Source organism: Synchiropus splendidus, chromosome 16 (assembly GCF_027744825.2).
Source record: "Synchiropus splendidus isolate RoL2022-P1 chromosome 16, RoL_Sspl_1.0, whole genome shotgun sequence".
NCBI classification, from domain to species: Eukaryota; Metazoa; Chordata; class Actinopteri; order Syngnathiformes; family Callionymidae; genus Synchiropus; species Synchiropus splendidus.
Window position 1 is genome coordinate 17,347,671 of NC_071349.1, and position 27,944 is coordinate 17,375,614.

The 27,944-nt window shown below is 45.7% G+C and overlaps 4 protein-coding genes across 4 annotated transcripts; 1 reads left to right on the forward strand and 3 right to left on the reverse strand.

The window, feature by feature from the left end:
* The first annotated feature begins 243 nt into the window (after positions 1-243).
* On the forward strand, positions 244-5,692 carry xgb (x globin). The gene is made up of 5 exons (XM_053844821.1): positions 244-444; positions 2,598-2,705; positions 3,617-3,737; positions 3,814-3,894; positions 4,218-5,692. The coding sequence occupies exons 1-5, from the start codon at positions 257-259 to the stop codon at positions 4,335-4,337; spliced, it is 618 nt and encodes a 205-aa protein (XP_053700796.1). The 5' UTR covers positions 244-256; the 3' UTR covers positions 4,338-5,692.
* On the reverse strand, positions 4,021-6,907 carry srp14 (signal recognition particle 14). The gene is made up of 5 exons (XM_053844820.1): positions 6,803-6,907; positions 5,544-5,616; positions 5,366-5,478; positions 5,254-5,286; positions 4,021-4,947 (listed from the first exon to the last, which is right to left on the reverse strand). Exons 1-5 carry the CDS (start codon positions 6,824-6,826, stop codon positions 4,858-4,860), a joined length of 333 nt encoding a protein of 110 aa, XP_053700795.1. The 5' UTR covers positions 6,827-6,907; the 3' UTR covers positions 4,021-4,857.
* Positions 6,908-7,253: 346 nt separating this feature from the next.
* Positions 7,254-10,826, reverse strand: LOC128747423 (5'-3' exonuclease PLD4). The gene is made up of 10 exons (XM_053845303.1): positions 10,571-10,826; positions 10,355-10,512; positions 10,014-10,197; positions 9,729-9,849; positions 9,532-9,659; positions 8,864-9,064; positions 8,208-8,347; positions 7,969-8,134; positions 7,807-7,903; positions 7,254-7,744 (listed from the first exon to the last, which is right to left on the reverse strand). The coding sequence occupies exons 1-10, from the start codon at positions 10,619-10,621 to the stop codon at positions 7,530-7,532; spliced, it is 1,461 nt and encodes a 486-aa protein (XP_053701278.1). The 5' UTR covers positions 10,622-10,826; the 3' UTR covers positions 7,254-7,529.
* An 868-nt stretch (positions 10,827-11,694) lies between these two features.
* On the reverse strand, positions 11,695-27,219 carry cep170ba (centrosomal protein 170Ba). Its single transcript, XM_053845302.1, has 18 exons — positions 27,214-27,219; positions 25,509-25,646; positions 23,697-23,786; positions 22,474-22,554; positions 21,821-21,877; positions 21,365-21,527; positions 19,173-19,301; positions 17,802-18,281; positions 16,902-17,731; positions 16,067-16,190; positions 14,363-15,889; positions 13,930-14,152; positions 13,738-13,870; positions 13,576-13,671; positions 13,427-13,509; positions 13,269-13,362; positions 12,808-12,859; positions 11,695-12,740 (listed from the first exon to the last, which is right to left on the reverse strand). The coding sequence occupies exons 2-18, from the start codon at positions 25,611-25,613 to the stop codon at positions 12,538-12,540; spliced, it is 4,470 nt and encodes a 1,489-aa protein (XP_053701277.1). The 5' UTR covers positions 25,614-25,646; positions 27,214-27,219; the 3' UTR covers positions 11,695-12,537.
* Positions 27,220-27,944: the final 725 nt, after the last annotated feature.

Consider the following 27,944-nt stretch of genomic DNA (forward strand, 5'->3'; position numbering starts at 1 on the left):
CGTTTGGCATCTCCGTGAAGCTCGCGGCAATTTGACTGGTGTTGGCATTTCAAATTAAAAGCATCGAGTTAGCCTTATTTTGACAACAGGAAGTAGAGCTGTCATCCCGCCTGTCAGCATCCTCGCCGGAGAAGTAGTGACAAACGCTCCGGAGTGCGGCACCAGATGACAGCGGCGCCTGCGCTCCTCCGGAACTTCAAACTCGCTCTGGTTTTTTTTCCTACTTTCTGCGACGTGCGCACGCGGCTCATGAACCATGGGCTGCGCCATATCAGGTCTGGCGGAGAGAGCGGCGGCGTTCGCGGAGAGGAGCCCAGACGAGGACGACGCTGCTGCTGAAGCTGAAGCTGCGCGTCTCAGCGAGCGTCAGGTCCACATCATTAAAGAGTCCTGGAGAGTGATCCGGGATGACATCGCCAAAGTCGGGATCATCATGTTTGTCAAGTAAGTTGGCGTCAACGGAGAGTTGGAGGGCTGGAAACTACCGCGGTGCTGTGTTTCACTTCAATGGAAGCGTCTTGTAAACCACTGAAGACACGCTCAAACACGTCTTTACCATCAATGATTGACATGAAGGTAACGTTCCCTTCACTTCACTGTGAAAGAAGCGTCAATAGAATGAAATGTTATATATTAATAATATTATATTCGTTCCTCAGAAGATCACTAGGGGTCACTCGACACTGAATTCTACAATATTATATACAAACAATGAAATGCCGCGGTTTTCATTTCAGTGCCTGAAGCAACATATTAATGGCGAGCGCTTGTGTTGTTTCCTCGACTCTTAAAGCGGTGTGATGCGCTTATTGATTCATCGTTGTGACCCTTGACCCCCCCTCAGGGCGAGACCCCCCCACCCTCACCACCGAAACAGCGTATAAATATAGCAGGGCTCGGGGTCTCCAACACTAGTGATAGGCGTCTGATGAGGGCGCCCCCTGGTGGTTGTGAATGTGAATGACAAAGACACATGAAGGCTGCGACTGTGCTGCGGGTCCAATTACAGCCCTGTGTCCCCGTGCGGCGTGACCCGCACAGCTGAAGAGCTCGACCTTAGGGTGTTACTCGGGGTTACTCCTGGTGGACGGGGGGCCTCCAGGGGCCCCTCCAGCAGAGGCGCCAATTAAAATTCCACATGCTGCTGCCGTGTTGTGCCAGTAGGAGGCGCCAGAAAAGCTCTGTCCAGCCAGTCACATGATCCCAGGTGTGGCTGAGAAACCTCGAGCTCCCCTTCTCACCAGCTCCAGTCCTGAGCCGGAGGAAGTGGCTTCCTTCCTCCTCACTCATCCTGCTCCATTCAGCCCTGCCGACACGTGACGGAGCTCAGCACCGTCCATCTATCGCTCAAGAGTTCGTGGCGCGTCTCCACTTCCTCTCTTCATCCTCCCACTTTTTCTAAAGGCAGAATCAGGGAGAGCGTCATGTCACTCACACTCGCAGCAGGACGCTGCCAGCGTGAGAGCGCCGCCGCCGCCGCGCGTGACTCATCACAGGTGGCTCAGCTGGAGCCCGGAAGCGTCTCCCTTCGGATGATGGGCTCCTCGCTGGCCCCTCTGCTTCTCCTGCTCCTCTCTCCTCACTCTCAACTACCTGTACTAGTACTACCTTCTTATACATGCCCCGACTGCTTCACCTGCCACAGGACTAGTGCCTCGACTTTGGCCTCAAATACTTCAGCTAAAACTTCAGCGTTAAATCACTGAGGATTATTCTACTTTTAAAAAACTACTGCCACTACAAATACTACGTTTAGTTTTACCACACTGAGCGACTACTTTTACTTTCACTGCTAATACTTGCTACATCTACTACTGCGACTACTCTGGAATTCTGCTTCATTACTAGTAAAATAAGGGATCTTCACCAATACTATTTCCAATTCTCTCTGCCATAGCTTCATCTACTGCTAAGACTATAGGTGCTAGCAGTACCACTATTAATGCTCAAAGTGCCGCTATTTACTTCTGCTACTGTTCTAAATACTTCATTTTTTAACTACTAGTTTTCATAAATACCCTCTACAGTAACCTCACTTTCATCAATGCCAACCTCACGGTTTACTCAAGGAAAGCAGCACATGACACTCAAAAGGGCTTTTATTTTGAAGGTACAGGATAGAAACTCACTGGAGTGGTCTACTTTCACTCTATATCAGCTTCATCTCTGGGTTTATTCAAGCCAAACACAATGAAGTCTGACATATTATACTCAAACTGGCCTCGTCTGCTGCTTCTCCTCGTATTACTACAAGTACTTTTACCACCTGTGTTACTGCACCATTATTATTTTGACAACTGTCCGTTTTATCCCTCCATTTCTGAGATGTTAGTGCAACACTGCTCCATCTTTGTTATGTTGCAGGAGCAAGAGTATTGTTGTCGCTCTCTACTGACACCTTCAGACCACTCACAGCAGGGTCAGAGTTTGACAGACTCAGAAATCATTCTTTAGGTGAATAAAAGTCAGCGGTGAAAGTCTGAGACCTTTATGAAATTCTGTCACCTGTCGCGCCTCCCGAAGCGCGTGGTGCTGTCGGTCTGCTCGCGCGTGTGGATGGGGACGCGACAGGTCACGGACGGTCGCCATGGTTGCAGGTTGTTCGAGACTCACCCCGAGTGCAAAGACGTCTTCTTCTTGTTCCGGGACGTGAAGGACCTGGAGAAGCTGAGGAGCAGCCGCGAGCTGAGGGCGCACGGGCTCAGGTCAGTGTCAAGTCCGCAGAGACGCAACCGGATGTGCCTACAAAAATAAACTTTAATAAATAAAACATTATAACAGATATAAAAGTTGATTCATCCTTTAAATGTAAACTTAAAACTAAAGCCAAAATCTATTTCTTTTCAAAACATTTAAATTATTACATGATGAAATTAATAAATTTAATTAAAAGAAAGTGGAGCCGTTTCCGTTTCTTCCGTGACAACAATGAACGTTCCAAGCCGTCAAACCAGGTGGTCCTAAAATCATTTCCGTCTCCTCATGTTAATGTGAGATATTCACTTTTTAAAACATCAAGTAAGACGAGTTATGAACTTTTTACCAGAGGTGTATTTACTGAGAGATTACCATGTAGCCGAATGCTAGTTCCGTTAGCCACTTAAGTAAAGTTGGCACGCTATTGACAGATTCGGACCGTTTTTACCTAAAGAATGACATGAAATAAGAACAGAATCTCACCTCGTAACGGTCGCAGATAAATGCTCTATTGACAACAAACGTATTTTAACTGAAAAAAAAACGCCGCCCTGCAGCTGTATCGATTACACGGATGTCCATGCAGTCGCCAACGTTGACACGGAATTGACAGATTCGACACGTTTTAAAATGCAAAAATATTCAAAGCAAAAATAATTAATCATGTCTGCACGACAAAATCGGCTTATTTCCTGGCCAGAGATTTTCTATTAATATTTAATGAATATTCTTTTAAGTTCTAAATTGATGGAAACAGTCATTTATAAAGGGCTTCTTTGCTGTCTTGTTTTCATTTGATCTGCCTCTGACATGTGGACATTAAAAGGCAAATCAACACTCAATATTTGGATCATTTCCCCAGTGAAATAGCTCTATAATTCTCAATGTATCGCATGTGATTCTCCGTCCTCTTGAGCAGGGTCATGTCCTTCATTGAGAAAAGTGTGGCCCGCCTGGACCAGCCGGAGCGACTGGAGGTTCTGGCTGTCGAACTGGGGAAAAGCCACTTCCACTACAACGCCCCGCCAAAGTACTTTGGTGTAAGTTGTGCGCACAGCAGATGGGATGCTTCTGCTGGAGGAGGTTGACAGCAGCAGCTTGGTGTTTGTGTCCCAGTACGTGGGGGCGGAGTTCATCTGTGCGGTGCAGCCCATCCTGAGGGAGCAGTGGAGCGACGAGCTGGAGACGGCGTGGAAGGTGAGACGCCGCCGGGACACACACATCAGGAGTCAGACTTCCACCCCACACACACTCAACATGTCTCCTCACACGAGGGGAGTTTGAGAATTTCAGAAAGAAAACGTTTCAAGACGCTGATTCGGTTATTGAATATACACTTTAATTGTGATATAAATCTGCTGTGTGTGGCTTTATACAGTAGATTTAGATCTGAGCACCTTCATTCATGGTTTCATAGTACGCGAGAAATAATGAATTTATCTTCAGTAGCTGCTGCCCTCTTGTCGAGCGCTTCCGTTACCGCGCTACCAACATGTCAACGGGGCCCTTCTGCCATGCAGACGTTGTTCCTGTACGTGATCGGCCTGATGAGGAGCGGCTACCAGCAGGAGAGCGACAGACAGCGACACCTAGCGGTGTCCCCGAAGGAGCGTCCAGAGAAGAAGAACACCGCGCTGTGAGCCGACTCCTGCTGCTGATCCTGAGCCTCGCAAGGACCGGACGACCAAGCGGCTCGACAAAGCTCTTTATTCTGCCGCACTGAAGACAAAGACAACTGAGGCTGAAGACGTTTGTGCTCTTCGTTTCCATCGAGAATCACGTGAACTTCTTTACAAGTCATTTCGGGGGACCTTCAAACCAACAGACAGAGAGAAGGTACAATTCAAATAAATACTAGCTAAAACATGATACATTCTAAACGAAACAGAAAAAGTTAAGAGTTAATGAAAAAAAAAAAAGCTGTTGGTTTATAGACCGAACTTAAATAGTTTGAACGAAGGCGGTCAGAGCGGCGCTGAGGTCGTCCTCCAGAGAGGAGAAGGTCCAACAAGAATCCTCTGATGGCGACCCGTCAGCACGAGGTGAGGCGAGGCGCCCACCCCCGGTCACGAAAACAGAGGCGCGGTGGTCCTGAGGTGTCTCCTCAGGCGGGTCCTGGCCAGTTCATGCCACCTGCCGTCATGACTCACGAGTCCCGGCTCACTGCGTGGCCTTGGTTTTCTTGCTTTTGCTTTTCTTGTCCTTCTTCTTCAGTCCGTCCATGTGAGCGCGCAGCAGGTTGGAGTACGCCTGTGGAGGAGAGCCACGCCGTGAAACATCCGCCGCTACGGTCAAAAACGGACGGACTACTCTGTAATCTGAGGCTGTTTTAAACAACATTGTGAAATCACGGCGTTCTGGACTCCAATGTAGCGATGCTGACTTCATGTTTGTTCTTATTCATAAACATCATTATTCAGCCGTTTTGACACTAGTCTGACATCAGAAGACAAAGCAGCTTGGAACAATGAAGCGCCACACAATAATAACACGCTAGTGCCGAGCGCTTGTGTTAGCATAGCAGTACACACGCCAACAGTGGAGGGCGCCACTCACCATCTGGAACTTGATCACTTCTTTGGTGTTGACCTGGAAATCAAGGAAAAACAGGGATGAGAAAGCCGTGTTGAAGACGTGACATGAGCTGAGCTCAGCCAAAACCTCTCACCACTGTGCTGATCTTCTTCTTGCCATCCGTCGCTCTGAGCAGACACTTGTTGTCCGCCGGTTCAAATGACTCCGAGCTTCCTTTCCTGGGCACCGGCTTGGTCCGGCCGTCATCTGAGGAGGGCAAACGCACATCACGTCACGGGCACAAAACGCCACCAAAGCCCTGGTGCACTTACATTTCTTCAGTGTGATCACCACGCTGCCGGAGGACCTGCACTTCTGGAAGAGCCGAGTGAGCTCTGTGAGGAACTGCAGGACAGAAACAAGCTCCGTTTCAGCTCAGTCACATTTGGACATGGATCAGATCATGGAGCAGCATCAGACTTCATGAACCCATTCATTCATTCATTCATTGAGTGAGTGGCCTTTCATGACATGTTGGATCATAATCTCAATAAAAACTCTAAAGTGAATCATGGCTATGGAAGGTTAGATTCTACAGGTTAAATCCCAAACCAGGCTTTGTTCCCTAGAAAAAAAGTGTGGGTAGTATTTCCATAAAAGGTACGTTTATGACGGTCAACAAATACTAATAAATACACATCATTTCAACAACAATTGCAAGGGAAATGATACCCGCAGTCAGTCTGATGTTCACAGACAAACAAATTTACAGGACATATTGAACAGTGAAAAGCTGAACACGCTTGTGGAATCACTTCCAACTCAACACCAGCCTGTTACTCCTCCTCTCCTGAGTGAACGAGGGTCCTCCTGAACAGCTGTTAGAGAACCCGAGTGGGCGGCCATTTCAGCAGCAAGCCTCCACAGCTGGAGCCGGACCCTCCAGTGAGGACTCCAGCTAGAATGTCTGAGCAGATTCTTTCACTACAGGGTTCATTTTCCTTCAAGTACCGCATTTAAACCTCAGCTTTCTGTGAATCTCAAACGTGCTTATTGAGAGATGACTATTAACGCACAGCAAGTTTGCCTCTAAAAACGGTCCATTTCGAGGCTACACTTTTCACCACTAGAAATGCAACATAAACGAATGTTTGTCGTCAGTGACTCGACATCGTTCGGAGGCAGGAAATGACTCTCCAAGGAAACTGCATTGACTGCAGACCGCTAGTTAAACGTGTTACACCTGAATAGTTAGAACTGAGGAGGAAATGAACACGTTTGTCGAGTTTTCTATTCACGCTTGCAAAGCTAAGATGAGATAAGCCTGAGATATGGAGTTCAAAATCATCCACTTACTCTGATACCAACTTTATCTAAAGGAAACACGCTCACTTTCCGTCCAAAAACGAAACTAAAGTGTACGAATATTGAGAAAACGCCGGTGGAAATCGGGTTACTGCGAGTTAGCTACCGCTTGTTAGCACTAAGGCTCCCCTTATGCAACACCGCTCTCTACAAATGTCACGCTGCCGCGTCCTTTTAAAAACAAAGTAGGAAAACCAAAAACGGGTTTAATACATTTCGTTCTTACCGAATCGTTTTCCAGCAGCACCATGGTTGTGATTCAGCGGCGGTCCAGACTCGCTAGCCGCAAGCTAACTGCTAAAGCACACGTAGTACACAAGATGAAGCCCCGCCCACTGAGCGGGTCAGTAGTGAGGCTGAAATACCGCACTGCCACCTGCTGTTAGGGAGGAGCAACACACGTTCGACCTGATAAACGACACATTTTCTTTCGCGTTCTGCTTCAAAACAGCCCTTAACTTCAAAAGCAGCTCTACTTTCTTCGTCTGTCTTGTAATCTTTGGACAATATTGCCATTCTTTGTTCATTATTGTCACGTGTTTCCATTAAATAACGAAGAAACACCTGCGTTTAAATAATAAACAGCTGCTTCATTTTAATTTGCTTATGATAGTCATTACATACTTTCTCGTTCATTTTGTCACCATATATGACAGAACATTGTGGAATTGAATGTAAAGAACATTAAATATGACACAAAGAACCTCATCTTTTTATTTTGAAATATTTTTAGCAATATAAAAAGGAGACAGAAGACGCTGAGGTTCAGCAAGGAAACCATTAACACAATAATGGGAAATCACTTTGTAATCTCTATTTAAGACGTTTATAAAAACATCAAAAAACATCAATTAATGATTCCGCTCATCCTGCTCGCGTCATGTTTTATTTACAAGCTGAAACTCCCAGACCAGTCAGACGAAAAGTGAGTGACAGCCTCAAGAAACCAGGCGCTACATGGAGCCGGGGGAGCAGAGCGCACAGTCCCGACAGCTGCCCAGGTCACCCAGGTCCACTGCAAACTCAGAACTCCAGTCTCGCTGGAAGACGGCGGCGAGCTGCTGCTGGATGGCCTTGGTCTTCCATATCTGGTGGGGTGCATGCTGGGAAACGACCAGCCCCACTCCGGCCGTGACCATGAAGTAGTCCCCGGACCAGTTGGAGGTTCCTGCAGAGGAGGGGCGGAGTTAGAAAGCGCGGCGAGGGTCATGTGAGCGACCCCTCACTCACCCACGTAAGCCTCCTTCTCTGTCACCATGAATTTGTTGTGGTTGATCCGCACGTGCGGCAGCTCAGAGAAGTTCCCTGCTGGTATGATGAACAACCGCTGAAAGAATGGTGAAAGAATCTTGGCCTCTGGCTTCACAGAGAGGAGTCGGGAGCAGGGCTTACGATCTGGATGCTGACTCCGTGCTTGACTCGGTCCAACACGGCCAGCGACTGCAGGAAGGGAAGCATTCTGCGGTCGCTGTCCCTGCTGCAGCTGACCAGCAGCCGGATCTTCACTTTCCTGTCGAAGGCTGCCGCTCTGATGGCGTCATCGATGAGGGGCCAGTACCTGGTGAGAGACGGAGCTGGACTGAGCTCAGTGTGGGGCCACGAGAGAACACTAGGCTTTCAGGGTCATTCACCTCCAGGGCCTTATGAAGCCTGACGTGGGGAAATAATCCATCACAGCCACGTCCAGGAAGAAGCGGGCGTTGGAGATGATGGAGAGAATCGCGTCCAAGTCTGGGGTCCTTGTAGGGGGGCAGAAGGCAGGGGGCGACGCCTCGAGGGGAACACGAACGTTCAGTTGGAAATTCAAAATAAATAAATAAATAAAAATAACACATCTGTATGATATGATGTATATGTTAGACACAATTATTATATTTATTTTTAAGTGTAAAATAAAAATATAATATAATAATGAATGTTGACAAAAAATTATGCTACATAAAAATGAATAAATAAATAGATACAAATAAAAAACAAAAACTAGTAACTTAGGAAAATAAAAACATTCATAATAAATGTATTAACATAAAATATCTATATATATAGGACTGTAAAAAAGAATCAAATTGATTGATTTTTTTAATGCATCATTAAAAAAAGTAAATAAAAATGGGTAAAAAAAAAAAGCAGACGTACAAAAGTAATGGCAAAGAAAAATAGTGAAAAGAAATATATTTGACTTAAAACAAAGTAGGTGAACTAGAAGATAAATTATTATTGATAATAATAAAAGAAAAATAAAGGCTGAGTTCATAATCGTTACGTCAATATCCAATGAGCAACTTACGGCCAAGTAGATTTTGCTGGATATGTTCTCCGTCTTCACCACCAGCGGGTGCTCTCGATTGAAGTCCGTGTCGTACTCCGGAGGCCACGGCTGCGGCACCGAGCTGTTGTCCAGACCCACCGTCCAGTAGGACAGGAAGACCTTCCGAAAGTCCTCGGCCAAACTGGAGCAGTTGTATACGACGACACCCAGTTCTTTCACCTGGAAACACCGAAGAGATGTGTGTGTGTGTGTGTGTGTGTGTGTGTGTGTGTGTGTGTGTGTGTGTGTGTGTGTGTGTGTGTGTGTGTGTGTGTATATATATATATATATCGTTTTAACTGTATTTTATTTAATTTTAATTCAATCAATCTTATGATTTTTATATTATTTTATATTCTTTTTAATGTTTCTATTTGATCATTTTGGATACAATTCTATATGAAACTATAAGGTAAAAATTTTTTAGAGCATAGAAATATATGCGTATTTTGTAAGCATTTACAAGAAATAGAAAAATAAATATTTTTTTTATATCATTGAATTGTTTTGTACTAATAAAATGTGTTTAATTTTCATTGAGCCCTATTATACACTGAAAAAGAAAATCAAAATGGAGCCAGATGTTTATTGGATCCGCAGTGGTCAGTACCTAAGTGGTGATAATCTGAGGGACACACTGGACTGACCTGCGTCAGAGCCCTCCAGTCCATGTTGGCGCTCCCGATAAACACGTGCTTCCCGTCCACGATCCAGAACTTGCTGTGGAGGACTCCACTGGTCAGCTCACCGAAGTTCACCCTCCGAACCTGAGCTCCTGCCGTGAGGTGGTGATGACCAAAACAGGATCATCAGAAAGGAAGGTGTGTGTGTGTGTGTTGCCAACCTTGCTCCTCTAACACGTCCAAGTCAGTGGAGTTGGTCCTGATGCTGGGGACGCTGGTCAGCAGCCGGACCGACACGTTCCTGGAGGGCAGCTGCCCCAGAAGCTCCAGGATCTCTCTGCCCTGCCGCACCACACAACTAGTGAGCCTCACACACTCGGAATGATGATGATGATGATCTTATGGCGTCATGTTTCATGGGAACGGTTGATAAAAACAGTGCCATCTAGTGGCTGGGAAAATGAAAGCACCGTTTCATGAAGCCTCACGAGCTCATCAATACTTACGGCTCTGTCGATGGAGGAGTTGAGGTTAATGTCTTCTGAAGTTAACGTCCAGTAGAAGGACACGATGTCTAGATGCTGGGTCGTCATGGCGATGAGATCTTTCCAGACGTTTTCCAGCGGGACTCCGAACGAGACGTTGGCTTTATAGTCCAGATCTTGAGGGATGGTCTCAACCAGAGACATGCTGGGGGGTGGGGTGAGAGTGTTACAAGGGATGAAGATGAGCACCTCCCAGTCTGAGGCCATTGTTTTGTCAGGAAAGATTGGAGATGTGTCAGCAGCTTCTGAGCAGGTGGTTAGAAATGAGCTGAGCCAGAGGCCAACACCCCTCTTCTACTCACCTGCACTGATCCTCTGGGAAGGTGCCTCCATCCTGGTCATGAATGAGGGCAGGAGTATTGGGGTCCGCAGGTCTCTTCACCACGGCGATGGCCAGCAGAATCCCCAGGACGACCAGCGAACCCAGAGCGCAGAGTAGAGTCACACAGTTGCCGGAACCCTGTCGACACATCCAGTTCACCAGACCATCCAACACAAAAACCCACGCGAGGCCTCACTTTTCTGTCCGAGACGTAACTGTCGTGAAGGCTTTTGTACGGAGACATCATCCTGCCAAGTCCTGCGGGAGTCTAAGAGCTGGTCTCCCTGACTTGAATGAGTCAAGTCCAGAAAGCGAATTGAGAAGTGAGCGCAGATGTTCAAGCTAAATATGATGCAGATAGCATCAAGGCGACACTTCCTGATATGAACTTTCACTTCTGTATTCTGACCTGATGGAGTAGGTTGGTCGCACACGAGAGGAAGCAGAACCAGTCTCTCATCGTGATGAAAAATGAAATATGAAATGAAAGTACGTTTGACTTAAAGAGAGCATGAATTCAGAGGAAAATATCAATATACTATTTCGGGACAACAACAAAAACCAGTGCATTATTAGGTAAAATTAAAATCAACTCTATAAAGGTAAGAAAATATCAAGAGTAAAAACATCAAAGAAATATAGTGAAAAATACTAAAATATAAATTGAATACAAAAAGTGAGAATTTCTTTTTACAAATTAAAAAAAAAAAATGTAAATCAATATAAAGAGGAAAATATGAATATGACATACGAGGTCAACAGAAGGATAAAAGGGAAAACAATACAGTGTTATGAAACAAAGACAACATTTGACTAGAAATTATACAAAACCCCAAAACTAAACATTTGAAGAATTCTAATATGAAATTACATAAATGAAAAAAAATGTGTAATAAACTAATTACAATGAACTAAAACAGCAACATTAATAACTTGAGTGACAAATAAAACCCAATTATAAAACTGCATTAGACAAGAAATTGTAATTGTATTCATATGTAAACGATTAAAATATTTGTAAAGTTGAGGCATTACACAACAAAATCATAAAAAAAAAACAAAACTCAAAAATAAACCACCTAGTGACAGTTATGGGTAGCTGAAGTATCATGAAACAGTGTCCTGATTTTCAGAGGCCACTAGATGGCGCTCTTGGTCAGAAATGATGAGGTTTCATTGAATTAGAAGTTCAAGTCCAAACATGTTACAGCAGACGGTGCCATCTGGTGGCCTCTGAAAATCAGGTCACTCTATCATGAAACCTCACCAACCCTTCAATACTGTGTCATGAAACCACAATAGCAGCAGCTTGGACTCAAAAACACAAATCAGATTTATCAGTTTAATTTATTTGATATTTATCACAATCATGAACACAAATAAAACAGACGACTTCAGATGACGTCTTCGATTCGAGTCAAACATTCGAAGCTCCGTGGCACTTGAGAGGCAAAACCTCACGGTAAAAGACTTTCAGTCGCGATACGAGACGGAATCATTCATTTAGTGCAAAAGACTGAGAGGTATTTAACAGATATTTACACCCCGCACATGAACTCACGTGACCTCTCCCAGAAGTGTGCGACGACTTGGGTCAGTAGCAAAACACAATCAGTTGTCTCGGGTCGGACAGGACCAGCAGAGAGACACACATCTACAGCCCTTTCTTCGAAGCTGACCAACAGAGAACTACGACTGAAACGGATTTAATCTCAAAAGACTGGCACCGCGAGTCGACAAGAACGGACAGAATAAATACAGATACATTCAGCGCTCCATGGGGGCGGGGCTTAACGGACGACGCTGGAAAACACAACGTAAACAAGTTCCACCGCTAGCAAAACATTCGGAATATTCATGATTCATTTTTGGAAAGAATCACAAAATTTGGATTTTGGACCTGGAAATCTGTCTGTGGAACTTGGTATTTTCAGTGAAGATTTTTTAGCTCTAAACATGATTGTCAAATGACCGAGCACCTGCGCAGGAAAACGTTGCAACATAACTCTGACTCAACAACGTCCCTGAGTTTTCTCCTCAGGCTGGAGCTTGAATCCGATTGTGCTCATGAAACATCTGCAGCACTAACGTGTTAAGTTCAGTGCAAAAGTAACGGCCCGACTTCCTCTCTTGTGTCGGGTGAACTGGTCCAGGGTTCGAGAGTCAAACCAGATACCCCTGCCGCACATCTTCAGGTGTCACGGCGGTTCGGCGGACACTCTCACTGGGCCTCGGCCCGCCGCCTCGCCGCGTGTTGGAGTGGCCTGTCCTCCAGTCCCTCGATGATCCGGTTCTGGAAGGTCGAGCTGAGGCCGTGGTCTTGGTAGGTTCGGGCTGACGACAGGGCTCCACCACCGTGTTGATGACTGCGATCGGAGAAACGTATGAAATACAGGCCAGCTGGGTCCAACAGCCGGGGGCGCTGTTACTCACCTTCAAGCTGTCTCTGAACTCTGCTCAGCTCTTTGAGGATGGAGGAGATTTCCTTAAAAATGCGAAGGAAAAATTAGAGCTGCTTCAGGCCTGTCGGCCCTGAGACATTCCCAAACCTGAAGCGGAGCTACGACCTGCATCTAGTGATTGGCTCATGAGGCTTCATGAAACAGTGCCTTCATCTTCAGAGCCCACCAGCCCATCACTACCTTTGGTTGCCCATAGATCTTGTCCTCAATTAAGGAATATTTTGCAGAACAAAAACCCGACCTTCCGTGTGGTTAATTCCAGGAAAACCTCCAACTGTCCTGTATCTACAGCGGCAGCTCAAGTCTTGACAGACAGCACTGTCGCTCACCCCTCTCTGCCTCTGAAATAAGCCTTGAACATCGACAACAACCACTTGTTTCTCCAGTGAAGAAACTTCCACCGTTCATTTTCACTTTCTTGGTGAAGTCTACCTTATTGGAGGTTTTGACGCCGGGGGCGCTGTTGTCAGAATTGACTTTGGCTTCAATCTCCTCCCAAACATCCAGCCGGTCCTGGAACATCACCCTGGAGAAACATCATGATGGTCAGTCATGAGATTCCCACCTCGATGCTCTCAGAAGTTCCTTACTTGATCTTGCCGGCGAGCTGGTCGGTGTTCTCCTTGATGGCCATGATGACCTGAGAGACCGGATCCAACATCCCGCCACCCACCTGAGCACACAGACCTCATGAGCAGAGAGAAAATATAGAGGACATTGGCTGGAGATCTGGACTGACCTCTCGCTGGGAGCTACTGTCACGATCCCCTGGGACAGTGGGTGAAGAACCCGGTGAGACTCTTTGGGTCACCGACTCCAGATAACTGTGACCCGACTGCAACACAATTTGAATTCAGCATCACAAAGCACAAGCATTTCTGGAGTGAAGCTAGTCAGACACCTGTCCGTGAGCCGTGACCGTCGATGTTGAAGTGTTGCTCTCCTCCACGAACGTCTCTGGGTCTCCCTCACCCGCCACATCGTGAATCTCTCGGGCCAGAATGGCGAGATCTTTGGCCAAGTCTTTGCTCAGTCTGCGCGAGAAGAAACGCCGGCCTCAGTGGTTACTTCAGGAAAAGCGGGTCTATCTCACCGTGCGATCTCGGCGCTGTGCGAGGACCAGCTGTTGGTGGTGCCCCCCTCCCGGTTCTCGTCCTCGGACTGTGTGGCGCGAGACTTGGGCTGCTGAGTCCTGCGAGGGCTGTGGGAAGCTGAGGGAGTTTGGGAGCGTTTGGGTTTAGGGGTGCTCTGGTTTGAGTCGTACTCCTCATCTGAGGTAGAAGTATAGTCGGTGCCCTTCTGTCGCCGCCGAGAGCCTTCGTAGTTAATCAGCGAGACGGAAGGACAGACCAGAGAGACACCATCTTAGAAGACCACACCGAGAACAAAGGCCACAGAGAAAGACGCACAATCCAGGCTAGAAAAAGACTAAATCTGGAGTCTGACTTCTGAAGGACGCATGAACAGGTGACCAGAAATGCTGACCCCATCGACAGTTAGCGAAGGAAGCAAGGATGAGGACTTACTTGCAGTGCTGCTACTGTATTTGGCGCTGCTGGACCGTACCCGGGTGATGGGGGTCTTGTTGAGAGCAGGCTTCTGCGGCCGCTCAGCTGGTTTCGGTCCCGGTGTGGAAGACCTCCGGGTAGAGTTATAGCCCAGCTCTGTGCTGCGGTTGGAGAATCCCGTGTTCCTCCCGCCTGTGGCCTCGCTGTCACTCGGCGCGTGGATCGAACTGGTCCGCTTCCGAGGCATCGCCAGCATGTCCCACTTGGAGAGTTTCTTGGTCTCAGTTGGCGGCTGCTTGGCGGGAACACTGGCCGTCTCCTGCGCCATCCTCTCTGTCTCCGCTCCCTCGTTGTCGGAGGCTTCACCCAGGCGTGCCCGCCGGAGCATGGACGCCCTGGTCGGCCTCGGTGCCGACAAGCTGCTGGCTCGACTCAGGACCTGGGAGATTTTGATGCCCTTTCCATCCTCCTTCTGGAGGGGGACTGTGTATTTTTTCCTGGTCTGGTAACTGTGGGACTCATGGTCTGAGTAGGGTACGGTGGCAGTTTGAGGGTCATCGCTGAAGTCTGTTGAGCCACATTTACCGGCACTCCGCCTGAGTCCGGCGGCTCGCCTCACCGACTCCGCCCTGGAGCTCCTCTGAGAACTCTGTTTCTCGTACAGACGCTCAGAAGTCGAGGACTGGTAATTGGAGTCCTGGCTAGCAATGCTAGCGGAAGACTTTTCTCGCCGAATGCCACTGATCACAGGTTTTCTTGTCAGATTTGGTTTGGTCTTATTGCTGTGGTGGCTGAGTGAACTGGAGGTATCGATGTCGGACTCCCCTGAAAGCGAGTCCATCACAGGAGAGGGAGCAGTCGTCGATTGCTCGGTTTTGAGTTTGGCCTCCAGCGCTGCGAGCGCGTTCTCTGTCTCTTTGAGGTACGAATGGGTGTCCTGATTTGGGGAAGACTCGGTGGAGATGTTGGGAAGTCTAGCATTGCTGGGCTGGTCTTTAGTAAAGCTTCTCTGTCTGACCAAGGTGACTGGGATCTCATTTGACTCAGTGTCCTGAGTCAGAACAGGAGCAGATGCACTTCCCGCCATTTTCCCAGGGTCTTGGTTTCTTTTTGGTTTAGTCAGAGTTGCAGTCGAGAAGGTTTTGGTGGCATTTTTTCTCCCAGGCAGCGGGGTGGCAGGTTTGACCTGGCTGGGACTTGTTTGGTTTTGGTCATCTGACCCGATATAGAACGACGTAGCCTTGGACTCGTCCTCTAGCGTCTTCTCTGTGTCAGACGACGGTTTCCTGCGCTGGTCTATAACAGAACCATCGTCGGACTTGCTGGCATCGCTCAGACTGTCTGGATCCAAGTCGTCGTGCACGGACAAGCGGCTAACACTGTCCTGGCCCCTGAGGGCCTCAGAGCTGCTTTCCTCCACATCAAATGTTGACTGTGGGTCATAATGAACATGAATCATGGGAGTTGGGCGATCACTCTTCTCTACCGACGTGCCAGTCCCGAAGCCTTCAGCGCTGTTTGGAGTTTTGCTGGACTTGTAGGCGGCTGCAACAAAAACGGCACGGTTTAGACGCACATTGACCCCAGGTACACATTTACCGTAAATTCCAGACTATAGACACCGGAATATTAGCCCAACCCACTAAAATTATTCATCAATCTCAATCTCTACAAATGAAGCAGCTAATTTGTAGCTTTGACTCATTCCTGCCGCTCGCTTACCAAGTTCTGAAGGGTCCATCTGTGAGGAGATGTCAAAGACGCCGGTTGCACGTCCGGAGTCAGTGTAGCTGTCCGCCAAGCTGGCCCAGCAAGACCTCCACTTAGGAGCTTCTGCCGACTGAGCCTGCGAGAGACCACGTCAAGTCATGGCATTTACAAGAAAAAATAAGTCTGATCAGATCAGCTAGAGGTTGTGTCCCAGTGTGCTACCCAATAAACAATCATCTTTTCGGAAGCAAAATGGCCCAGTCAGTGGAAAAACGCCAGTAGGTGAGGAGATGGTGCACCACAGGTGGTAGGAGATAGAGTACAAGTTTGCAGATGAGTCATCAAACTAAGAAGGTATTAAACTAGAGTTGGTAGGAACCAAGGGTGCAAAATATCTTTGTTTCTTTCTGCCATGCTTCTCATGCTAGCTCACAGTCCTTGCGCACTGCCCTCTCGGCTTGGTGTTTGTGTCAAAAGAGGTCTATACAATCACAGTAGCAGGAGGGTCATTGACATCTCGAGGCGTGTGATATCAGATATTTTGCAGCCTTAGTTGCAGTGATTATTCGGGTCAGTCACTAAGGGCCCCTTAACCAGACAAGACTCGTCACCTGTTCTGGGCTTCCCTCCCCACTGCTACCCCGTCTACGCAGCTCCCTGCTCGGATCTATAACTGGCCTAATTATCGCGGCTGTTGTATCAGCCTGGTCACTCCACTCTGGACCCCCAAGACCAAACACCTGTCAGGAACACACATGTAGATGAGTGGAGGGTTTTGGAAGTTCCTATGGCTGTGGAGGATGATATGGGAGGGATTTGCTTTCCGCCGTCGAGAGATGAAGCTAACCTGATCGATGCTTCCCCGAGCTTCTTCTAGTTCTTTATCCCGAACATCTGCCTCGATGGTGTAGGTTCCTGCGTCACTCAAGCTGTCCTCCTCTTCGTGCCTTGCTGGGGGGCTTTTCACCTCCACGCTCTGGGATGCCACTGGCATGATGGGAGGCTTCAGGGGTACAGGCCGATGAATAGGAGAGGACGTTTGGGGCTCGTACGGCGAATTCGAGGAGGGCGTGCTGGAGGATCTAATACTGTTGGTGTTAGTTTGGGGACTTGGCGTGCTCTTGTCACTGCTGGTGGGCGAGGTGTGATTCGACTGTTTGAGCAACTCGGCTGAAAACTCCTGGGCAAGTTTGGATTTTCTGCCCACACTGCCGAACGGTTTAGTGGCCACAGACGAAGAGCTTATTCTGACCTCGGATCTCTCCCGACGCAATGAACCGTTTCTCTTCAGAGCAGGAGACGCTGGGCTTTTTAGGGGGATCGTGTAACGCTGGGTTGGGGGGGAAGCAGCCGCCTGCGGGGAGTTATATTTCTCCCCAATTAAACTTTTCGTGGGGTTCTCTGACTGGTTGCGGGCGGCGGGGGATTCTGGTGAGGTAGTGAAGGACTGGGAACGCTTTTTTCTGATGTTCTCGTCGTAGATTTCCACAGGAAAGTCCTGATGGGGATCGGATTTGTCTAGACTGTCCTCAGTCTCAGTGGAGGTTAAACGTTGAGGAGGGGAGGCTCTCAGTGGGTGTGGGGACATCTGAACCCCAACAGGATCTGACGTGAGGAGATCCTTCATGACAACAGAATCTTCAGGATCATCATGCGAGCGAAGTTCACGTTGGTTTTCTGCAGAGGGAAGGAACCAGACTGAGAATTACGGGTCTTGCTTTAAGCAGGAAATGAAACTCAAACTTACTGTTTTTCAAAAGAGACTGATCAATTTGGAGCACATCATCAGTCTGTGACTGCCTCCTCATCATGCTAGCGTTGCTCTGGACCAGCCAGTCCACCACCTTGCTTTCCGCCGACACCACCTCAGTGGGCGTGGCGGCCGACTCAGTGGGAGCTTTGCGCTGCTGGCGGAACGAGAATTTGGTCACATGATCCTTAATTTTCATTTTCCCTGGAGAGCACTCGTCGAATTCAATGGTGAAGGACGCGTGGCTCTGCACCACTGAGTGTTTGGAGGTAGTTAGAGAGTCTTCGAGAGGATCTGGTGTGTCCTTGGTGGGAACCTCATGGACCTGGGACTCCAGCTTTCTGAGAGGACGCTGCTGCAGCTCCTTTGTTGGAATCTCAAAGTAGCTGGGCTCTCGGCGGTACGAGAAGATGGACTTGGCTTGATTGTCCGAGAGAGAACCAGTGATCTCGTATTTGGAAACATCTTTACCAATACCTGTGTGGAAGATTGAAATACAGTCAACACCAAACACTGTAGCATCTTCTTGATTCATCATAATCACAACAAAAAAATGAAAATACTACAAAAAAAATTAAGCCATAGAACATAAATGTAAATAAGCTACCAAACACCAAACAATTTTCATATACAGAACTGAAACACACCTAAAACAGTGTTTATAGAAAGCTATTTAAGAAATTAAAACTTTCAGGAAGTTGAAAATATATTCCAGATTCCTTTGAACTATTCCATGGGAGTCTGAAATAAAAAAGGAACATAATAAAAGATTTATATCGTACAGAAGTTCAAAGTAGATTGTAAACTTGCTTCATAAACACACACTCTTGACACAGCAAAGGGTTTAGCCCTTAGCATTGCCAGTTATATTCTCCAGTGGCCTGTACTGAGGTTGAGGGCAACACTGTAATTTAACCAAAAGTAAGAAATTCCAGCAAATATTGATTGGTTACTAGTTTCACTTATCCATTTATATCTTTAAACACGGAAAACAGATAAATTTCAGACAAACATCACATAAGAAGCTCAGCGTCCAGCTGAGGGTATCTGAGCAGATTAATCTGATACGACCCGAAAAATACCAGGCAGCCTTCCCCCTTCCAGAAGCTTAGTGGGTCATAATCCATCACGAGGCCACCAGACACTGTCCAACACCCTGGCATGGTTTTGTGGTCTGGCTAAGGCAGCACAACTGGCAGCCAGAGTTGTGCCTTAGGCTTAACACCAACCAGCTATCAGCGACCCAAAAAGGACACTGGGACGCCACCAACAACATGCCACAGCGAATTAGGTTCCAACAAGTAGACAAACTACCCACAGAATTTGGAAGGATAAAAACACAAGTGAGATCAGAATGTGGTCTACAACCTGACGTCTCTCGCTCTGGTGACTTGACAGCTCGACTCGGGCTCTTGCTGGTCGGGTTTTCATCCTCCCCCCACCAGGACGGTTGTCCATACAGGGGAGATGGCTTTGATATAGGGGAGTCTGTGACAGCTGTGGGACACACACACACAAAAGTGATCAGAAAAACAATCATTCAGGTTAATATGTGGTTTTCCAACTACCACAACTTCCTTTGTTTGTAAAAATCATGGCATTCACAGCAGCACACACCATATCATAATCCTTTGCAGGAATTTGGGGACAAAGCTAATCCTCATCCCAAACAGTGGACAACACTGCTTCACAACACTATTAATGAGAAGAGACTGTTGTGGTTTTCACTTCTGAAGAAGTATTTCAGTCAAGTAGAAGTGAAACAGTCTGCAGTAGAGACATAAACCACGCTCTTTAGAATCTGTATTACTAAATCAACACAGTAGAGTCTGGAATCAGGCATGGGGCACTGCAGGCACATTAAACAATCATGTGTTTGGGAAATGATGGAGGCACCCTAACATTAAAACAAACAGAAAAAGTCACAGGATGAAATTTTTTTTAAATGACATTGGGGGAAAAAATATATTTCTTTATCTGATTTAAAAAAAAAATTTTTATGTTATTTACTTCTATTTTTTTCTGCTGGATATTGCTTAATAAAAGTAAGGCTTAAATAAATTCAATTAAAAAAATATTTGGGAAGAATACAGACATGGAATGAAGCAAAAAAAAAGAAAGAAAGAAAAGATTTCAACCTTTTCAAGTTAGAATCAAGTCATTTAGAAGGCTGAAGGTGATGGTTTTGTGTATTTTATTTATATATATATGTGTGTGTGTGTGTGTGTGTGTGAACAAAAGTCCAAGTCCTTTTATATGACTGACATGTCTGTAGACAGCCATAAATAGGTCAATGTCTATGAGCACAGCTACCATACAAGAATCAAAAACATTGACAGAGAAATTCTATTTTTAAGATTCCAACATGTTTTCGGGAGGCTGTTCCTTTAAGAGTCAACTCTGTGTAATCAATCCAGGTTCCGTCAGAGGGAAGCATGTCAGTCTGATTCACTAGCTCTACAAATAAAGTGCCCTGCCCTGCAGACAGCTGGATCACCGGACACGATTCACATCCTGCTCAGCTGCAGCAAGAAACAAATACTTGTGATGGTAGTGACTTTGCAAGAACAGTGCTGTAAAGCTACACGCTAAAAAGTGCTACAAAAAAAGTCACCTGGCAGAGTTATAAACATGTGCAAATTTCATTCAACCGAGCCACGTTAAAGGAAAATCTCTGATGCTAATAACTCCGCCCAGTAAGACGTACTCACAAAAACATAAGGAGGCATCCAGTAGATCTGATAAGACGCTAACTCAACTGCCTTCTCTCTGTACAGTGTTCTTGAAAACATTCTCCACTTCACCACACTGCTACTGACTCATTCATCGCAGACCGGGTTGATGCAGGGTGTGCAGTCACAAGTCTCAAGTTAAGCAGGTGGAGTTGCGGCCACTCTCTCACACACAGCAGAGGAAGTCCATTCTCACTACAGCGTAACGTCTTTCCGAGGCACATGAGAACTATTTCAAGTGTGAGAAGATGATGCATCAATGGGCTTCATTCATAAAACAACCGTGTTTCAAACAATTCCACTTAGCATTATGAACGTCTCCAGATGAGGCGCTGTGGTGTAACCGCTCTTTGACTTTGCTCGGCAGAACCCCACCTCCGGTCGTGGCCCACATAGATAAGAGCTCATCCTTTCCTTCTCACCCTGAGCTGGTCTGGGCCGACCTCTCTGCCACTAATCTCACGTGGAGCCTAAATCACATGACAGTTGTTCCTGTCAAGCAGAAGGAGATACATTCAGCCAACAAATCTAAACGGAAAAAAAGTTTATACAACACTGTCAGAGACGTCCAGCTAAACTTCTTAGATCCGATGATTAGATGCTCAGAAGAGAGAGCCACATTTCTCCTGCGTCGACCAAGTTGTTTTTAGCTCTGATTGAAACATGGACCGAAGCCAGGGAGACATTAAGCGCGTCCATCCTGTTCCTTGCTGCTCCCTCTGAGCAGGAAGTGTCCAGCAAACCTTCACCGGATTGAAGTAATAAGCTCTTAACACCTTGATTTTACATTGGAATCTATCTTTGGTCACCACCATCTTCACACTCTACCTGTGAGAGACTGGGCTTTTCTCTCCACCCGCTCCTGCAGCTTGACACCAGACAGAGCGTCTCTGTTCTTGTCCGACTTCTGCAGCTTCTGCTTCTCCTTCTCCTTCTCTCGGGCCTCCAGAGCTTTGATGCTGAGCTGCAACTGGCTGGTGTACTTCTCATGCTGTACAAACGGAGACAAGAGGGGAAACAGGATGTGAGGCGTTTGCCAACAATCAGAACCGACTGCGCACACGCTGCGCTACTGGGTCGATCAATGTAGTTGGATTATAGTATTACAAAAGAACAAGAACGTAACACTGTAGTCAAGGTGAAATTATATAAGCAGACGGCAGGGATTCCTTCACAAATTTCCTTCATTATTAAATGAAACATTCAGACAAACAGGATCCAGAGTCATATGAACTTTGAAGGACACTAGAAACAATCTTATTATAACACCAACTTCTGACTTACTTTGAGTGCTTCCTCTGGGACCTTGTGTTGACTCTTCTCCAGAATATAAACATGCGAATGTGCAGAAGGAGTTAAAGCTCGACAACAAACATGACGAAAGTCACTCATGTACACACACAGGCCTGAGGCTGTCAAGTATTAATAAGGGCCAATATGTCCTGTATGTCTCAATCTCTGATGTTACTGCGGCTAAAACTGTTTCATGTGTAAATATCTTCCATTGAAAGTCAGCGTTTCTGTGGCCCAGTTCTCAGTGAGAATTCCATGACATACTTTGCTACTCTCCGAAACGATGACCTTCAAGGTGCTGCGGTGTTAATTATTGCTAACAAAAACACCCCTTTAGTTTGATGACCTAGCAAGGTAAATAAACACTTCACTGCCCAAACAAGTTATCTAGCCGACATTTCACCATTCACTGCTCTGCAAGGTCAAAGGGCGCAGGGAGAGATTTTTCAGCCCACCATAATCTCAACCCCCTGACTGGAGAACCGTGTGGGGATTAACATGCCGAGCGAGTGAAAGAACAGAGAGGAAAATGAAGAAAGAAAACAGCTGCATTCCACGGCCTCCCCGGGTCAGAATGCGTTTGTTGCCGCAACACACCTCACATCTAATCGATAACACTCAAAACACTGCGTCAAGCAAAGGATATCGTAACCGAAGCGGATGATGTCGGAGAGTTTGAGGGTGATGTACGTCTGGTCGGGGATCCGCAGGTCGTTGACAAACGTCTGCAAAACACAAAGTCGGTGGTGATTGAGGAAAATGTTGACTCACGTGTGAAGTCTTAATGGAGCAGGTCCAGATTCTGTAAGGTGATTTGCTGTTGGACTTTTTCCCATCAAATCCAACGGCACATTGCAGGGATTAAGTCTTATTATGCAAGGCAAATCTCACCTTTAGCAGAGGGCAACAACTGCCTATTGACTGGACCATGTTATCTTCTCAACAGACCAGCATTGCAGTTTCACCTCTATCATCTGATCAGTGACTGTAAACGTGCACACGTCTGGAAAGGATTACTCAATCTAGATTACAGGCCTGAAAAAAGTCTGAACATCCATTAGAGGCCTGTGATCTGTTCTGCTCTGATTAGTTTGGTTTGTCGAATCCAGGGCAGGAGGAAGCTCTGTGGGCCGATCGGGAGGCGCCGGAGTGGTGAAAGGAGGAGGCCTGATCATTGTCACTGCTCCATCAACCGTCAATTTTTGGCTCTTGTATGCTGAGGGCTCATGTTTTTGCTTTGGAGCCGGTCTCCGACATCACTGCTGGATTATTTGTCATTCAATTGCAGTTTCATTCAAAACATAAGAAGCCTGATATCTGGAGAGATGATTCACCTATTGATCATCTACAAATGAAAAACCTTCTCACCAAGAGAGCTTTGGCTTTTGGCTCAGCTCTTTCTACACCTCATGACTATAGCAGAAATGCTGGCACAAGAACTACACAGAATGATCCAGTGAAAATTGTGCAAAGGGATACAACAAAATCAGCTTGTTTTGTGGGAATGTCTGTCAGAGAAGGGCAGTTCCCTTGTAATAGCCAAGAATGGCTCGTGCTAGAAAAGCTTGCCGAGACAGAAGCCCCAGCACAGAAGCTTCTTCACACAGGGAGAACTGATCCAGTGGCTTCTCTGGTTATGACTTCATCAACAGACAAGTCATTCCCTCCACAAGCGTGGGTGCACATGCCGTGCCTTTAAAGACACACCCAAGCTTTCCGTGGTTTGTGCTACCAATCCAGCTGGTGTCCAGCACTGCTTTTCCTTTCTATATTATACATTAGTTAAGATCGTCTATTCAGTACCTAAACACCCTCCTTGTCACATATGCTAATAGTAAACCAGTGTTATTTGCCGTGAGGCACTCACCCCATTCAGACTTCCGAGGTCCTTCACCATATGCTCATCCGTGTTCGGGTCGTAGTTGATCACAGCGTGCTGCTTGTCCACGCTGCGTGACTGGAAAGACACACAGCACTTTAAACAACTGCGGCAACAAGTAACATTTCAAACTTTGGCTTCCATTTTGAAAGCGAAGTTGCTGTTCATATTCTGAAATCATCACTTTCTCAGACAACTCAAAGTTAATAGACAAAAATTATTATAAGCACCGATGAAATGGGATCATGAGAACTATCAGTCCTCCACTGTAAAGTCGATCTTTCGCCATAAAAGATCACATGAATTGGACATACCCAAACAGAGTGCTTAAAAACAGATTTATATATTGCAGTAGCTGAGTGTACAAGTCTATAAATGACGTAATATATTTGGGAGGGCCCTGAACACCAATCCCTCAAGGGAATCTATTCACCACTATTACCATAAATCAGTAGCTATTATCCAATTCTGCCTGAGGAAGAACTTAGAAGAATTTCTTTCTTTCTTCTCACAGAAAATGCAACAAAATGACAAAATTAGGACAATATACAAAAGCAAACCTGGAAGTACACATTGACACAGCATTGTGAATTATAAATTCTATGATGCCATTTTAAAGGCTCGGGATGACAGAAAAATAATCAGAATCTAACTATGTAAAATTGTCAAGAAATACATTTAAATTTTACCTGCACCAACATCTAGTGTTTTGGGTCAATACATGGGGATATTTCTGCATAAGTTGCAAAGCCTTCCTCAATTACTGAGCAAGGCTGAATCACAATTTGTTCCTAAGTCACTAACGGACTCTGAACAGAGACTCAAGAAGCCAGAATCTTCAGTCGGAAAACACCTCTGAATGTAGGACAGAGATTTATATCAGTGGTGGCAATAGAATTCTCCGATAAAGGGGTTGACCGAGTAGCTTAGGTTTTAGGATGCATCCCGGAACGTATCTGATCAGGGTTTAGGAACTACATAAATATTTACTTCCATTAGTTAAATTGGTTTACAATACACTTTTACAGAGTCTCCTTCAACTGAAAGCAGAGTCACTGCCCTTTCACTGCTGATAACTTTGCCGAGATCAAGAGTTCAGAAGCATAGTTGCTCTGCAAACACCATATATAGAAATGCACCACACTTGGCTTAAACTACACTGCAAGGTCTGAGGACTAAATATTCAATAGACTTGTAGTTTATTATCCTTTTATCTATTTGGTTAACTCAGCAGCAGGAGCCTTCTAGCTTAGAAAACTTAGCAACTACTGGCCAAAACATCCTCAGAGACGCTTAAAAGAACAGCTAGAAAACAGAGTGATCCACAACTAAACACGGGAGTTAAGGGTTTAACGGCACTTTCGGGACAAAGATTGATTGTGTGCCAAGGACAGAAGCGTCCTGAGCACTTAAGCTCAGGAGCAGAAAAGTCTGCATCAATCAGAGAAGTTTCTTGATCCACTGATGCCTAAATTTGGACTCTCTGGGGTTGGCAGACATTGCTTTTACTGACGGCACAAAATATAAACAACATTCTTCTCCAACAGAGAATGTTAAAAAAACAAAACACGGTGGAAATATGTTGCAGATGGCAGCTGCGGTTGGTTCCAAAATGGCTGTCAGGGAAAGTATTTGGCTAAAAAGCGGCGGCTTCCACAAAAGAGGCTTAGCGGGATGCTGTGAGATGATTGGCAGGTACATGTGATGTCGGGCAGTTTTGGGGGCTTGTGGTGTTTGCCGGGTCAGCAGGTGTAATGACACGCCTCACGCATGAACTCCCACAATTCCAAACACACAAACCTGCAGCATCAGCTCGCAGTCATCCCTGCCAACGAAAATCATCTCCCGTGGCAACCGGTGGCGTGTGCCGGAGCTGCTGACCAGAAACCATGACGTCACGCTCATCTTGGGGCCACGGGTCAAGACCTTCTTCGCATCCTGTCAGGAGAAAAAAAAAGGAAATATTGAGCAGCACTCTTGACTCAGTGAGAGGAAAGTGGAGTCCTACCAGTTAAGACCGGCGGTCATTTAAATAGAAACATACAAATATTAGAAAAAAAATTAAATTAAATTAAATGATAAAAAAGGGAAAACTTTTTCAATAAAAATTTTGAATTACAATAGGAAGGCAGTTTTTTAAAATAACGAAAGTAAAAATGACCAAGAAAATTTAAATGTAATTCAGAATAAAATGAACAATAAATCTAAGTCTTTAAATAAATTAAGAATCAAAATTTTATTCGGCGCAACACTCTTGACTTAGTGAGAGGAAACTGGAGTCCTACCAGGGAGGATGGAAAAGGGAGGGAAAGTTCTTCATGAAAATTTGGAATTAATATAGGAAGACAAACAGTTTTTAAATAACAATGAAAGTAAAAACGACCAAGAAAATTACAATTTAAATTCAGATTTTTTTTTTTTTAATGAACAATAAATCTACAAATCACATAAGTCTTTAAACACTATACTTAGTGAGAGGAAACTGGAGTCCTACCAGTTAACACTCTTATTTAAATAGAAATATACAAATATTGGAAAAAAAACAATAATAAAATAAAATTATAAAAAGGGAGGGAAAATGTGGAATCAATATGGACAGACAGGCAGGCTTCTGTAAATTACAATGAAAGAAAAAATGACCAAGAAAGTTTAAATTGAAATTCAGAATAAGATTCTAAAAATGGAAAAAATCTGGAATAAATATGGAAAGACAGACAGTTTTTTTTCTTAATAACAATGAAAGTAAAAACGACCAAGAAAATTGCAATTTAAATTCAGAATACATTTTTTAAATGAACAATAAATCTACAAGTCTTTCACGATAGACTTGGTGAGAGGAAACTGGAGTCCTACCAGTTTTAAATGGACATATAAAAAATTTGGGGGGGAAAATTATAATAAAATAAAATAACAAAAAAGGGAGGGAAAGTTCTTGGAATTAATATGGAAAGACAGACAGACTTCTGTAAATTACAATGAAAGAAAAAATGACCAAGAAAATCTAAATTTAAATTCAGAATAAGATTCTTAAATGAAGTCTTAAACACTGGCGTCAGTGAGAGGAAACTGGAGTCCTACCAGGTAAGAGCGGCGGATCCCGATGTTTTTACAGCGGTCACAAACGCATGTAAATAATCACCTGAGCGGATTAGGGAGCAGGTGAAAGCGGACGGTTTCAGTCCGACAGCGTGTTGCCGCGACCCCAACCGAACAGAAAACACATCCAAAGAACGTCACTCCACTTCACCCGGCTGGGAGACCTGTGGAGGTGCGGCGAGTGTCGCGAGCTAACTTCCTGTCACCTTGGCTAACCGGTTACCACCAGACTGTCCGTCCACTTCCAGCATCAATGACGCGATTTTACAGCAGCGGAAAGGTTCATTGTTCGAGAAAAGCCACGTCGAACGAGGCTACGCGGTGTTTCAGCGGTTGGGTTTTTGTTATGGAGCCGCCAGCTGGAGCCCAACAATGCTTCTCCACTCAGGTCCCACCGACACGAACGTACCTTCAAAGCCTCCTCCGCTCTCCTGCCCAGCGAAGCCAGAGTTCCAGCCCGCGACACAGGACGCAGAGTTGGAGGGGAACAGGGGGCAGAAGGACCAGGTGCCAGTGGACAGGTAGAGGTGCCTCACCCCCTCTCTCTCTCTCCTCGGGGAATGACGCCCGGGCGAAACTGTCCTCCGCCTCTTCTCTCGCTGCGATGACGTCGTCCGCAAAGCTTGCACAAACGAGGTCCCACTCTCTTCAGTTTTCTCAAGCGGTACTAAACAACGCGGAAAAAATATATTTAAAACAACGGGCAACTTGTTAAACTAGTTAAACTTAAGTATATTTCTACTATTATTACTCTTACTATTGTTAAATTGCTTATATATATTTAATTATTTAATATCTGTTAATATTTATTTTATTAACGGGGTCGAAAGGTTCCTGCTCTCAACAAGTGGCAAAAGTACCGCATAAAAACGAATCATATAAGTAACGCGTATTTTGACCATTTAATGAAACAGGATCAACCACGAGTGGATCGTGTCAGCGTCGCGATAAGGTTTCAAACCGTCAAGTGATCCGTTGTCTTCTTTATAAACGATCTATGTCGCAGTCAGCGCCCGACAGGACTTCGCTGATCCTGTTTTCTAGTGTTTGGACCGGAACACTCACTATCAGTAAAAAAAATAAAATCAGTATAAATTATATAACGTGGTAAAGACGTATATACTTTGATGGGATGCCTCG

Bases quoted from the DNA above. Each gene is read 5' to 3' on its own strand.
- xgb (XM_053844821.1), top strand. From the start codon at position 257: ATGGGCTGCGCCATATCAGGTCTGGCGGAGAGAGCGGCGGCGTTCGCG. The intron at 445-2,597 runs GTAAGTTGGCGT...CCATGGTTGCAG, and splicing joins GGGATCATCATGTTTGTCAA to GTTGTTCGAGACTCACCCCG. The intron at 3,895-4,217 runs GTGAGACGCCGC...TCTGCCATGCAG, and splicing joins AGCTGGAGACGGCGTGGAAG to ACGTTGTTCCTGTACGTGAT.
- srp14 (XM_053844820.1), bottom strand. From the start codon at position 6,826: ATGGTGCTGCTGGAAAACGATTCG. The intron at 5,617-6,802 runs GTAAGAACGAAA...TCTGTCCTGCAG, and splicing joins TGCTGCTGGAAAACGATTCG to TTCCTCACAGAGCTCACTCG. The intron at 5,479-5,543 runs GTAAGTGCACCA...TGCCCTCCTCAG, and splicing joins GGTGATCACACTGAAGAAAT to ATGACGGCCGGACCAAGCCG.
- LOC128747423 (XM_053845303.1), bottom strand. From the start codon at position 10,621: ATGATGTCTCCGTACAAAAGCCTTCACGACAGTTACGTCTCGGACAGA. The intron at 7,904-7,968 runs GTAAGCCCTGCT...CCATTCTTTCAG, and splicing joins ACGGAGTCAGCATCCAGATC to CGGTTGTTCATCATACCAGC. The intron at 7,745-7,806 runs GTGAGTGAGGGG...CCTCCTCTGCAG, and splicing joins AGAGAAGGAGGCTTACGTGG to GAACCTCCAACTGGTCCGGG.
- cep170ba (XM_053845302.1), bottom strand. From the start codon at position 25,613: ATGAGCGTGACGTCATGGTTTCTGGTCAGCAGCTCCGGCACACGCCAC. The intron at 21,878-22,473 runs ATCCTTTGCTTG...CCTTCTGCACAT, and splicing joins TCATCCGCTTCGGTTACGAT to TCGCATGTTTATATTCTGGA. The intron at 18,282-19,172 runs GTTGTAGACCAC...TCTTCCACACAG, and splicing joins ACCAGAGCGAGAGACGTCAG to GTATTGGTAAAGATGTTTCC.